Genomic DNA, 15,121 nt, shown 5'->3' with positions numbered 1-15,121 from the left:
CCACGAATGAGGATACATTATAAAAAATAAAAACAGTTTAAACAAAATAATTTAAAAAAAATCACATTAAAACAATTTATATTTATTTTCTAACCTCGCTATAAAAAAAAAATATTTTCAATAAAAAGATTTTTCAACACTTGCCCCACAACAACTCACCTGCCATTTTTACCCTTGTAGTATGGCAATGCCGAGAATATAAAGAATGGCACCTTACGCGACGTCAACACCACACGCTCATCCTTGTACTGATGCTGTTTGTGCGCTTGTGCATTGAGTATACGTAAGTCCTTAGCATCGTTGATCTGCACACTCTTGCTGATGCTGCCGCGTCCAGTAAAGCTGCCCGGAAAACTGCCGGGCGTCAAACTCTCCGTACTGCTGTCGTCGGTTATGTGCGTGGAACCGTGTATAATGTTGCACGGTCGCTTGCCACCAGCACTGCCGCCGACGCCGATACGCATACCCGGTGCCGTATTGAGGCGGGCGCGACGCTCCGGCATGATATTGGCATCGTTGGCGCCATTGCTGAAAGTTCTGAAACAAAATAATTATTAATTAATATTATTATTATGATTATTATATGAGTTATCACCTCCACATAACCTATGAAAGTGCTTAAAATGTTTGTGTGCGTTTGCTTTTACTTTTTCTTAAAATTATTCATGATTTTCTAAATTTTCTAAAATAAAATAGTTTTTTTTTAAATAAATTAATTTTTTTTTAAATAAATTTTTCGTTTAATCCGCAAAATATGTCACACTTCTGATTTACGCAATTTCTGTCGCGAAATCATTTTCTTTGTGTGCTATGCACCAGTTTGCTAAGCATTAAGTTCTTATCTTGCCAACATTTTATCGAGCTTCTAATTAGAATTTATGTAAACAGAGAGCGAGAGGCAGAGAGAGAGCGCGAGAAACCGCATTACAGATAACAATTACGAATAAATGCCATATTTTCGCAAATTGTTTTAATAAGAATGCACACAAGTGTCAGTAAGCTGAATATATTTTATTGTTACCCGAAATTGTTGCCAAATATGTTAAAATTTCAATTGGAAACTAAAAAAAAATTTTTATAAAATTTGTTTAAAAATATTTTGTTTGAAATTTAAACTTGTTATAAATGTTTTCATGTTTTGTGATTTTTTGATAGAGTTGCCATACACTCGATTAGTAATTGTTATTATAATTATTAAAAGAGGAAATCAATGTAATAGAATTATTACAAAAATCGAAGAAAATATGGCATTCTTAAACATACTAACCCAGAAAATATTTATTTTTTATCATAAAAAGCAAAAATTTTATAAAACAAGGTTACCACATATGCTAAATTAAATTTAAGAGCGTTATAATTGAACGCATTGTTTCCTTTCGTTATGAAAAATGTTGTTTTAAAAAAATTTTACAAAAAATTATATTTTATTAAGCAAGCAGCAAAGTAATACACGAAATGCATTTCAGCAAAAAAAAAGAGCGACAGAGTAGCCAACTAATTTTATATGGATATTATGTTGGCAACTCTTTCATTTTTTTTTACAAAAATTTTAATTATTTTTTGAAGAAAACTATAAAATATTTAAGAAACGTAAATTTTAAGAAATATAGTGATAGAGATTTTTATAGATATTACAGGTGGAAACTCTATAATTTGTTTTTACAAAAATTTATATTTTGTAACCAAAGTAATAAAATATTTCATGGAACGTCATTTTTTGTAAAAAAACAAAAACAAAATAATAGAATTGCCAACTAATTTTGTATGGATTTAAAGTTGGCAACTTTTATTTATTTTTTACAAAAACTGATACTTTGTAAGGAAAGCATTAAAAAATATTTTATTTTATTTATTATTTTATTAAAATGTAGGCTTTTGTAAAAAAAAATATTCGAGTTGCCAACTAATTGCTTATGTCTATAAAGTTGGCAACTCTATTTTTTACAAATGTTATTAATTTGTAAGAAAAGCAATAAAATAATTAGCGAAACGTCAATTTTTTTTAAATGATACGAGTTGCCAACTAATTTTTAATGGATATAAAGGCAAGTCGTTCAGTTTTTATAAAATTTGAAATTATTTTTTAAAAGAAGCAATAAAGTATTTCACAAAATGTGTGAAAAAAGAGTGATAGTGATTTTTATAGATATTACAGTTGGCACCTCTATTACACATTTATTTTTTATAAATACTGATATTTTGTTAGGAAAGTAATAAAATAATTCACGAAACGTAAGTTTTTGTAAAAAAAGATAGACTTGCCAACTATTTTTTTATGGATATAAAAATTGATATTTTGTTAGGAAAGTAATCAAATAATTCACGAAACGTAATTTTTTGTAAAAAATATAGAGTTGCCAACTAGTTTTGTTTGGACATAGAGTCGACAGCTGTATTTTTTTTTTAACAAAAATTGATATTTTATAAGGAAATAATAAATGAAATAATTTACGAGACGTAATTATTTTAAAATAATTGGTAATGTTGCTAAATAATTTCTATAGTTATTTAATTGGCAACTTTATCAATTATTTTTTTTATAAAAATTTGTATTTCGTGATTTAATTCATTGATTTTTTAATATTTTCTTAAATATGCGTTTGGTAGCTGTATACATATTAAAATATGAGAGGGTTGCCACTTAAACAGCGCAGTAAAACAAAAATATTTTTTAATTCAAAATTTTTGTAAAATGTTGGTGTTTTTGCAAATATTAACAAGTTATCAGAAGAGCTTCAACTGAAACCAAATTCAAGTCAGTGTTGCCATACAACAATTTATAAAAAAATGTGTTGGCACATAAATACTAAAGAAAAACATTTTTGAATTCAAAACTTCTGTAAATTTTTGGTGTTTTTGCAAATATTAACAAGTTTTGAGATGATCTTCAATTGAAACCAGATTCAAACAGTGTTACCATACAACAATTTATAGAAAATAAATTTAACAAAAAATGTATATTAATTTTTAGAGCACAAGAAGTATTGCAAGCGCTTTAGCCGAATTTCAAATCTCATGTATTACGAAATTATTTCAGCGTGGCAGCCCTACACCATTACATTTAATGTTACATAAATTATATTTTTTCGAGCAGTTGGAAGTTTCGATATGATTTCAACAGAAAATACAGATTTTTATACAAAAGTATTAAAATAAAATTAATTTTTAATTATTTTTCAAAAACTTCTGATAAACGCATTACCGGAAAGTAACAGACAAAATAATTTTTGCTCAAAAGAATTTGGCTAAGTAAACAAAAGTAATTTATAGCATTTAATAGCACAAGAAGCATGCCAGACTTAATGAGCTTGTGAATTATGCACCAAAAGAAAAAGAAGAAGCATAAGAACACTTCGGAAGAACACATTCAAAAAGCAGGTCTTTTTGGTCAAGAAAACGTGCCAGGCGAACAAAGGTTCGACAGAAGCAGTAAGCAGCCACCGATCGAGCAACTACAAGCGATCCTCACGCTTCATAAGTAATACATATGTACATACATTCAAATATACACACGTACATACATATGCATTGTATGTGCTCCTTTTTTTGTTAGAATCGACTTCCGTCCTATATGGCGAGAACTTTTAATCTTACGCAACAATCTAGCGGGCAGCAGGCGCCCAAAACACAACAGCAACCAACGACAGTACTTCAAAAAATATGTGTACAATATCCATGAGTCTGTATGTGTGTTTGTTTGTGGGCGCAGAGTTTATGCATAATTTCATGCGTGTTTCTTAGCTTACTGAAACTCAAAATTTTTAAGTGTTGTTTTTTGTTAAACAGAAAAACCAAAAATATATCCACAACAAAAACATGGTCAAACTTTATTTTATGTTATGCAGCCTTAGTGTGTCTGTGTTCTTTTCAAAATGCTGGGCGTACAACCGAAAAGTTTTCATTTAGTGAACGTAGCACTGAAATAATAATGCCCCGCACAGAGTAGCGTAAAGCATGTTCAAGGGCCTTGAGATTTTTTATTTTTTTGTTTTTTTGATATTTTTGTTTTTTTTGATATGAGGAAGCGAAGGCAATAAGTGAAACAAACAAACAACAACAGCAAGTAATATAGTCTTAGCTGAACCCTTGGCCACCTTAAGTATACCTACATACATATGAATACACATTTGTATGTATGCTTATAAATAAATACTAGTATGCAGTAGTATGTATATTCAGCAAGAGATTGTAGATCATTAAAGAATCACTTGCATATAAAAAACAACAACAAATATAAGTAAATATAATTAAGTAATTTTGGTACGAGTATAAATACACTGAAAATAATATTATAATCAAATAAAAGTCTATAGAAAGAGCTTTATTGAACTTTTGATTGGTCAGTTTGTATGGCAGCTATATGTTATAGTGGACTGATTTGAAAAAAAATCTTCGGAGATTTTAGTTTTCCCATCAACAATAATTTTTGCCAAAATTCGTTATTATATCTTATCAAATAAAAAAGTTCTCCATACAAAGACTTGATTTTGATCGATCAGTTTGTATGGCAGCTATATGTTATTCCGATATCGACAATTGCAACAGGTAAGCAGCGTCTTGAAGAGAAGAGGGCCTGTGCAAAATTTCAGATCGCCAGCTCAAAAACTTAGAGGCTAGTAAGAGTATATAGAGACGAACAAGACCTTTTATTAAAAGTTTGATATTATTTTTAAACAAAATTTTGCAAAATTTTCTACAGTATACTTTAAGTTAAACATATTCTCGAAGAAATAACATGTGTTTTCCGAAAACGAACAAAATTTTAACTTCCTAACAATAATTTTTTTCAATGTACCATATAAGAGCGCACAATCAAACTTTGAAAAAATAAAAATAAAAGAACAATATTAAAAATATTATTAAACGACTTGTACAATTTTGTATGTTCATAACTCGAAACAAATTATTTATGCGCCATTAAATGTCATTTAATATGCAAATGGACGATTTGGACACTAATAAGAAAAACACCCCTTCCAAATCGATCGATTTTCGAACAGGCACACAGCAAGCCACAGGCAGTAAAAGTCAATACGAAAACATAATCGAACAACGACCAACGGAATGCACTAACAACAACAGCATGAGAAATAATAGTGGGGGCCAAAGCAATCAAGCGTTCGATCGATTGATTATGCGTACAGCTGGAGATCGCACTTCTTACGCCAACCAACTTTTCTCTGCTAGCAGCTGAAACGAACGCCCCAAAATTGGCCCCAACTGATGGTTGGAGAGCGCCGCGTACGTCGTTTTGGGTGATCGTGGCGTATGGTGAATTTGGCAGCCGTCGAGCGAACAGCCGCAACCAGGCACACAGAAGAGACGACAAGCAGACGCAGCACAAGCATCGCGCTTCCTACCATTGTCGGAAATTTTCATGATCGAATTGCATGTAGCGGCCCTTTACACAATCGGCGGCGCTGCTATTTTCGATTTACACACAAGTTGTTGTTGCAATTGTTGATTCTGACGCATTTTGCTGTTTCGTTTTCGAAAACACTTGCCATCTTGATCGCAAGCAAGTGTCTCACTGCCAGCTGGTCGTTGTTGGACGGACGCTTGTTGTTGCTGCTACTTAAATAGTGTTGATTATGGGCACAGAAGTGCATTAAATTTTAGAGATTCAATGGGATAGACACACGAGCATATATTCTTATTTTTATTGTCTTTTCTTTACTGCAACGTTTCTTGCTTTTTTATTTATTTTGTCTACAGTGGCGTTGTGGATATTTAAACAGTGAATTTGTTTTGTTCCTAATGCATCTCAAGCCATTTTGTGCCGATGAAATAACGGGCGATCGAAATAAAGGTTCCTTTTTTCAGTAGTCGTTTTTTTACATATCACGCGTGAGTCGTGTCAAGGTCATATTTTTTTTTCAGTACTCTTTGGCATTTGATCATGGAAATACTTACACTCAGGCCGTGGAGAGTCGTTTCGGTGCCGCTCGCCGCACCTCGGACTGACGCATAAAACGATCTGGCGCATTTTACGTCGAGATTGAAAGCGTACAATAGCTTGTGCAAGAAGTGAAGCCGCTCGAACTTCCCAATCGCTTCGCTCTATGGGAGCTTGAAAAGTTCCAAGCAGCAATAAATGCAATTTCCTGCTTAATAGGTATGTAAACAAGCAAAATTACCGCATTTGGGACGAAGAACAACCTGAAGAGATTCAAAATCTGTCATTTCACTCAACAAAAACAACGGATGGAATCAGCGGTAGTCCATATATCTTCAACAATTATGACGGTGAGAACGTAACCGTCAATTTCGTTATCGCGCCATAATAACCGACTATTTAATGCCTGAAATTGGATTTTTGTGTTTTCGCTGTAAAAATAGTAGGGAACATCGAAATGGATCGTGAATCTTTATACTATACATTTTTCTCCAAAATTTCAGAAATTGTACAGCCAGAGGAAGCCGATTCTAGGTATATCTCATTAAAACAACTTAAGTTAACGTGAAATTTTCAGATAACACGAAGGGAAACCGATATTTTTTAGTTGACTAGAATAGCACTTGATAAAAAAGATTGATGTTTATAACCTAAGAAAACGGGAATCGAAAAAGCTACTCCAAAAACTAGAATTTTTCTGGTCCCCAAATAACCCATACATATACAGAATGAATAAATTTAAACTATTACTAAGAACAATGCTGGAAAGTATGTTGTTTCTGAAGGGTTTTTGATGATTTATATGGTTTACGAAGTGAAAAGCAGAGATTATAATGGTTTCCCGTTTGACATGGAACAGAACAAGGTCTGAAACAAATATACTCCAAATCGTCAAATACAAAATGCAAAATAACGTCTGATCAAAAAATTCGAAATTGAGTGTTTTGTTGAATATATAGTACATATGTATGTCCAACATATCTAGATTCTGCCATCAGATATAACCCGTTTTTAACCAATATTTAAATTTTGTTTCACTCATCCTGTAAATTTTCCAAAATGTTGTTACGTTATTTTGCATTTTTGGTGATGAAATACTTATTAGATTAGAACAAACACAATCATATGAATATATTAAAAATTGATTTCTTTCGTTTATAACCTCAAACAAATACGATTATCTAGAGATAGGYTAGGTTAAGTTGGATTAAGGGATTGATTGGGACAGGGGTCTCACTTGGACAGCGTCCATTGCCAGTAATTTTAGAACGATGACATAAAACTGAGGAAAGCCGTCTTGAATAAATGTCAATGTTTTTTTTCTTTTTCGTACGAAGTCTCCACTTTTATGAACCGCCACTGTAGGACCCTTAAAATTCTAAAATTAAAAAGAAGAAAACACACAACCACACTACACTGACYGAATAGAAACATTTACAAATTGAATGAGCGGAGATAAAAGATTGGCTATTCAACAAGGGACCGCGTCCTACCATAACTAYAAAMGGCAAAAGTGAGTTAGAGGGAAATGGAAGTAGAGAGACGAAGCCAACCTTAATGACTTATCAGTATTAGGAATGAAAAGTTGTGTTTTTAATTACAAGACGAAACGAAACGCTGCCGCATGGCGTGTGGCGGTGGAGCCGAGTGTTGGGTCGACCAAACGAAGTAGCACGGCACGGCATGGGCAAGTCAAGGCAGAGTGTAGCCGAAAAATGGTTTGCTGTCAATGAAAAACTTAGTGACGAAACAAGAAGAAACACCACACAAAATGAAAGGGAAAAATATATATTTTGACGAAAAAAAATGAGAAAAACAGTGCAGCACAAAAGTCTGAGCGCCCAGCAAATCACCCCGAGTTAATTGGTGTAGGTCGAGGCTACACAAAATTTAATGAATCAAATAGCGAAACTAAACTGATGGACATGCGGCCAMCGCATGCATGCCATGGATGAGAGATATAGTGATGTGAGTCTTGGATATGCATATGTGGGTTTGTATGTATGCTTGAAGGGCAAAGAGATAGTGTCGGAGCAATTAGTTAGACCAGCAGTTGGATGGATGTATGAATGTATGAGGTAAATAACGGTTAAAATAGAAGTGTATGCATAACAGTGAGTGTGAGGAGGAAATGCAKTGGGGTAGGGTGTAATTGAAAAACTGCTTTCGTAGTGAGAAAAGCGGTGCGTTGCGATGAGCACGAATCTTCGGGCGTTACGACGAAAAGCGGGTGCAGCGAGGCGGAAAACAGCTGAGAGAGGTATTGTAATAGCAATTAAGCGGTAAAAGGGAGGGGAAAGACGCATATAAAAATGCCATAAAAATACTTTGATATGGCCGATTGGAGTTTGGACTTTGTGATGTGGAAAMAAAACTCGGCTAATTGGACGAACTTGTGGCGAAGGCTGACGGAAATAGCGAGAGGTTTGCTTGCTTCCTGGCGATGGTAGTTCTGTCTAGTTGGGGAGTTTTGTGTGAGGAGGCAGCAACAACGCATGGGGCGTAACAATTAAAAATCGCTGCTGCTGGCGTGGCGTGCTTACGCACATACAAGCACAAATTCACACATACATACCTACACTCAACCGAAAACGCAGCCATCACAGCTAAAAGCAACTTTCGAGATTGTGGTTGGGTGTGTGTGTGTGTGCGTTGGAAAAGGCAATTAATGACTTTTGCTTGCGCGCGTGTTTGTGTGCGTTTTTCTTATGCCCATCGCCATCCGCCACCCGCTTCCCCGCTGCTCCTGCTACAGTTTCGGCCATTTAACAATTAATTAAGACTCGGGTGTCAAGTGTCAACATTGGCGGCYGCACAAGCACACGCACCCGCATTGTTGGCGCGTTGGCGGTCGGCTAACGGTTTGAGGTAACAATTATAAACTGTTAATTAGTTGGAGTAAAAGAACAGGCGCCCAGCAATGCGGCACAAGTGGCACAGCGCGCGATGACTCGACTCGACGCAACGCGAAAAATTTTCTTGCTGCTGTGGTCGTATATACATATGTAGTAGTATATATGTATGGTTGTGTGTGTAGGTGTATGGAAAATGTTTTACATGGAAAGCGGAAATGCGAGCGCACAAATGAATGGACAAACAGCAAGTCGCTTGTACGCTTAGCGAATCAAGCGAGAAATGGAAAAATGCAATGTGTTTGTGCTGGTGATGGTGGTGGTGGTRGTGGCGAGGGAGCTGAGCCGGCCGAGTGTTGTGTGCGTGTTGGTACGCAGTTTAGTTTTCGTTTGATTTTTAAGTGTGCTACGTATATATGTATGTGAGCCTCCGAAGTTACAACAACAACATACMTATAAGTAAACAAAAACAAAAACAGTTGTTAGTAAGTCAGCGGTATGCGATTCTGTAGACCACTAGATGTTCTGTTAAGCGTATTTCCACATACTTCTAGGTGTGTAAATGTATGCGTGAGATCCGTCAATTTYAAACAAATTTATATTTTCGTCATTCTACGTTCGAAAGAATTCTTTTCTGTAGTATTATTTTCCAAAAATACAATACCGATGTTTTGTATATGACCAAGTAGGAATTTTAAACCCTGGAGACATTTGTGATATCTAGATCCAAAACACCTTTGCAACATTTTTGGTAGTCAGCATGCATTTTCGGTCTCTTTACTCAAGACACCGACAGGGGTAATACTCGCAAATCTACGAAAAGTTGCGACGACTAACAGAAGGTTTGAAGACCGGAGCATAYTCTCTTAGAACCCCCCGAGGTGATCTACTGACTGATGTCCAGAGCAACATGATATTATAAAGGGAACAATTATCCAAACCTGCTGAATAGCGTTGATAGCATAAGACCTGAAGATGCTGAATCCGATTCCCYAATCAATGACGATRGATCACACGTTCCRTTGCCCGACCATGAAGAAGTTTGAATAGCAATTACCCGTCTTAAGAACAACATAGCGGCAGGGGACGGCGGTGGTAAGGTTCTGAGCAAGAGTTATGGTCTTTTATTTATTGGCAATGGCGAATACCGCAGCCGATGGAACGATGGGCTGTACAAGATATTCGAAAACATTGACATAGTTCAGCGAATTGAGAGACAGCGCCTACGCTGACTAGATCATGTCCTCTGAATGGTTGAAAATATTTCAGCACTGAGAGCATTTCACGCAGTAGCCGCCGGGGGAAGCAGAGGAAAAAAAAAGACCTCCACTCAGTTGGAAAGACCAGATGGAGAAGAACCTGGCTACACTTGGAATCTCCTATTAACATCTTGAAATCTAAATATTGACATATTTAGATATAGATCGTCGGGTCTAAGTAACCGGAATCGTACCGGATTTTTATCCGACCAAGGACTGTCAACTCGGCACCATCAACTAATTTAGTTCAGGAATCTTTTCTGTCGCTACAACAAAAACATATTWTTTGGTATTCCAAATCATAAGTTTCTTGGTCTTTGAATGGAAGATTGCATTATTTTCGAAATATTTTAGAGAGCTGGTTTTCAGCTAATTCGAAGTGAATAGTTGTTGTTCCACCTAGGACAGGTGGAATGTCCAAAACTTCGTTGTGCTGTTGTTGAGGAGAGACTTTTTTCTTAACAAAGAAAGAAGTCTCAAAGCCGTGACCACTAGTATTTATTGCGAACAGTTTCTCACAGGGTTACGCTTAACATTTTGAGTATATGCTCATACACTCATATATAAAATATTTAATCMCAAATGCTTAGGAATTTCCAAAAGAACAACAGTCGACTGCAAGTGAATTGAGATTCTTCATTGTGCTTGTTTCTAATGCTATTGCTGAAAGTCTAGTTGCGTTGCTGTTAGCCACTCGAATGTGCAGTGCAAGTGCACACATACTTATATATATAAATACATACATATGTACATATGTATACAAGAAGAGCATATAAATACGCAGGCAGCGCCTTTGAGGCTGATTGACTTTTCGTATATGCKCACGTATGTATGTATGTGTATCTATATATGTATATAAGCATATGTGTGTTTGCTTGTAGTTTGATGACCTCACAAGTGTGTTTTCGATTTTCGTTTGATAACTTACACATATACAATATATAAAGCATGGTAGGCGCGCATACACATGACGCACTTATGCAATTCATATGGAGTCTCTTAAAGTTGAAACACTATTTTTGTTATTGTTGCTTCACTTTCAAACTCTTGAAAAAGCAAACTGTAGAAAATGCTTGTTGTATTTTCTGTTTGCCTATTGAAACTTTAAAGAAATTTAAATATATTTTACACATTCTTACCTAAAAATATCGAAAGCGCTTTTTGAAATGTTATGGAATTTATTCAAAGAGATTTAATTTACAAGCATGAACWTAAGGAATGAACAGTTTTTCAAGAGCTTCTCTATTTCCATTAAACGCAAATTCAGAAAAGTTCATCAAAATGTACAAAAGATCATAAACATTTAAAAAAACTCATAAGCATTTTGAAAAATTTGAGAAAATTCATAAAAATTGTAATTTAATTCGCAGCCATTTGTTTGTGATTTTTTTTTTAGAAATTTTAACTTAAGATCATCAGGAAATGAGAGCATATACCGCTATCATAACTTGTATAGGAACTATAAATTGAAGCAGATCTCAACCATGATCCCACTTACCACGCATATTTTTTGCGAGTTTTCTGGGCTATGAGAATACCAAAGTATTCTTTAATAATATTTTTAAATAAAAAAAACAATAGTTTTTTTTTTCATTTTTGACTTAATTTTTGACTTGTAAAATACTTTTTTTTAAATTTTTTTTACATAATTGAATTGAATTTTTTTTAGAGTAAAAGCGTTACTCTTAATTTTAAAATCATTTCGAAGTAGAAAACCATTTCTAACTTCAGACAAACTGAGAAAGGAAATCCAAGCAAAATTTCCTCCATATTTTTGAAATATTTTGAAATATATAAGAAAATTAAATTTATTTTGAGTCGCCAAAAATTTTTAAGCAGAAAATAATTTCCGTCGAAAAATTTAATTGTCGACAAAAATTTATCGATAATTTAATCGATCATATCCGATTCTTAAAAAAACAAATTATCATTTTCTAAATAGAAATAAACAATTCTAAGCGGGAAGTTATTTCGGTGGAAAAATTTAATTGTCGCCAAAAATGTATCGATAATTTTCGCCAATACACGATTTTTAAAAAGAAAAAATGAGTTATGATTTTTAAAATAGRAAGAAATAAATCTGTAAAAAATTTGCAATTTGCAATATTTAGCTGAACATTTATTGATTATAAAAAGCAATTCCTTTATAATAATAAACTGAATTTGTTTTAATAGTATCTGACATTTTCTTTAGAAATTATATACAAAACTTGATCTAAATATTAGTTATGATATATTTTGTAACCGAATAGCTTTTTAAGTACTTAATATTATTAAAAATATAACTCAGCATATTTATTTTAATAAAAAATATAATTGCAAAATATCGATAACATGCTATCGAATTTGTAATCGACAAATATCGATAAGTTGTAGAATTTGTTTTGGTTAATATACAATCGATTATAAAAAAAAAAACAATTTAGTTGTAATTTTCTTTCAGAACCTTTTCTTTTTCAGAAATTATACACAATATTTGATCTAAACAATAATTATGATATATTGTGGTGTCAAATAGATTTTTACGCATTTGATATTATCGCAAACATAACTCAACATATTTAATTCGATCCAAAAAGAAATTGTAAAATATCGATAACATGTTATCGAATTTGTAATCGATTATAATTTTTTTGTTTATTTAAGATTTTTTAAAAATTGTATTAACATAGTTTTTGTTGAAAGTTGGTAAAAAAAAATTCATATAAAATGAACTACATACATACATATGTATGTATGTATGTATGTACTTTTAGTTCCATCGATTTTATAGAACTTTTGGTTCTCCGAAATTTTTCACGGACTGAATTTTAATGAAAATAAATAAATTAAGTAGAGCAAAACTGTAAAATTGTAATTTAAAAAATCGATAACAGGTTATCGATGTAGTAATAATAGATGACTTTTATTTAATTAATATTTATTTAAATTTGGTGATAAAATTGTGCACAAAATGTATTACTTTTAGTTCCTTTGAATTCTAGAGTTATACATACATACATACCTATTCGGAATTTTTTCACATACGGAGTTTTATTAAAATTCACAAATTAAGTAGAATAAAAATGAAAAATCGAATTTAAAAAATCGATAACATTGTACATAAAATGAAGCTTTTCTTTGTCCGAAACCCTCTCATATTTCCAATTTCAATAGTAAAATAAATTAAGTAGAACAAAATTATTTTAATAATATCAAATAAAACAAAGAATATAATACAAACAAGCTATAGTACATASATATGTACATACATACAAATGTACAAATCCACTTGAATGGCAATCGACCAAAACGGTAACAATTGACGTGTTAAAAGTGCGAAAATGACGCACGTGACTATCGACTACTTCTATTAATTTGTACTTCTAATCGTAGCACAAACAAATTATTAGATCAATTATAGTCAATACATACACGCAACAGACATACATACACACCTGACGCACATTTCAATAGCTCAAACCACTTTAAATACAAAACAGTAATTATACTCAATTAGCGTATGCCAAAACTGGTACGATAGGAAACAAATTAGGCATGTCCATTAAGAACTCAGCACAAAGCGTATATGCGATTGCCACAACAAAGCTGTTACATATTAAATACGAGCACAATAAATCGAAAATATGTTAAGCAAATCCGTCTTGCWACCAGTAAGCTTTTGTTTACACATATCGAATGTAATATGCACAATGAATAACAAAAACAAAGCGCTGATAAGGGCAAAAGCAAACAAATAGTTTGTAACAAAATAAGTAAACAAAGCGGAAATATATTTACTCGCACTTTGAAGATATGTATGTAAAAATTATATTGAGAAATCGATTTGCTGGCGAGAGCAATAGAAAGCTTTATGGAATATAAATATCTAAGTTTATTTATATGAATATAAATCTGATATTTACATGGACTATATTACTTAATAGAAAAGTGTTATTTGAGGTTATTTAAAGAGTCAGTGCGATAAGAAAGTCCGCACTGTGCGTCACAGCACTCAAAACAAAGCAAAAACTAATGTACATACATATGTATGGAGACATATAAATTACCTTCAATAACAGCGCTGATTAGTGAAATAATATTTGCAAAAAAAAAAGCTTGTTTATCATTTTCGTACGGTGACATCGCCACTTAATACATAAATAAATGAATTGTACATAAAGCTCGTGCATACAAAAATAACAATAAAACACACACATTGCGTTGGCAGATTACAGCTGTTTGAGAAATGAAACATTTGTTGATTGCAAAATGTGATAATCACGGTAACAATCGACTGATTAGAGAACAATGGATTGTAAATAAGGAGGGGGAAAACAATAAAAAACTATGAAAAATCACAGAGGCTAAAATACACTATATAAATAAATAAAAAATTTCAATCAAGAACTTGATTTTTTAAAGATATCGTGTCAAATAAAAAACTTTTCCTTACAAAGTCTGGATTTTGAGCGATCAGTTTGTATGACTGCTATATGCTACACTGAACCGATCTGAACAATTCTCCTCGGAGATTGTAATATTATCTTAGGTAATAATTTGTGCCAAATTAAGTAAAGATACCTCATTAAAGAAAGAAGTTTTCCATACAGAAACTTGATTTTGAGCGCACAGTTTGTATRGCAGCTATAACAAATAGACGCCCGATCTGAAGGATATATTCGGATATTGTAATGTTATCTTCGATAATAATCTATGCTAAATTTCGTGCAGATATCTTGTCAAATAAAAAAGTTTTCCATACAAAAATTTGATTTTGAGCGTCCAGTTTGTATGACAGTTATATGACCACTATGTCACATTCCAAAAAATGAGCAGCTTTTTAAGGTGAAAAAAGTGTGCAAAAATTCAGATCGATAGCAAAAAAAAACTGAGGGATTAGTTGTAGTCATTACAGACGCCCAGGCGTCGACGCAGACGCTACAGAGACTCAACACGTCCTCTCCATATGTACACTCTTATACTCTATTGAATCTCCCACATTTTCTTGTGTGTTACAAAGTTCGTAGCATACTTAATATGCCTTCCTCACTCAGAATATAGAAATACTAAAAAAAATTATTAAATTAAATTTCTTGAGTAAAATGTGAAAAAAATTGCGTTTTTAAATACAA

The 15,121-nt window shown here is 33.0% G+C and overlaps 1 protein-coding gene across 1 annotated transcript in view; it reads right to left on the bottom strand.

Annotated features, from left to right (window-relative positions):
- Positions 1-15,121, bottom strand: part of LOC108967391 (CDK5 and ABL1 enzyme substrate 1) — a gene marked incomplete at its 3' end in the record, with an annotated part of 52,775 nt that overhangs the window by 9,701 nt on the left and 27,953 nt on the right. Inside the window, 1 exon segment of the mRNA XM_018930768.1 lies at positions 160-537. Coding sequence (XP_018786313.1) covers positions 160-537 — 378 coding nt within the window.

Source organism: Bactrocera latifrons, unplaced genomic scaffold (genome assembly GCF_001853355.1).
Source record: "Bactrocera latifrons isolate USDA-ARS-PBARC rearing strain unplaced genomic scaffold, ASM185335v1 scaffold_186, whole genome shotgun sequence".
NCBI classification, from domain to species: Eukaryota; Metazoa; Arthropoda; class Insecta; order Diptera; family Tephritidae; genus Bactrocera; species Bactrocera latifrons.
Note: the sequence above shows the minus strand (reverse complement) of the source record. Positions and strands in the feature narration are given on the sequence as shown.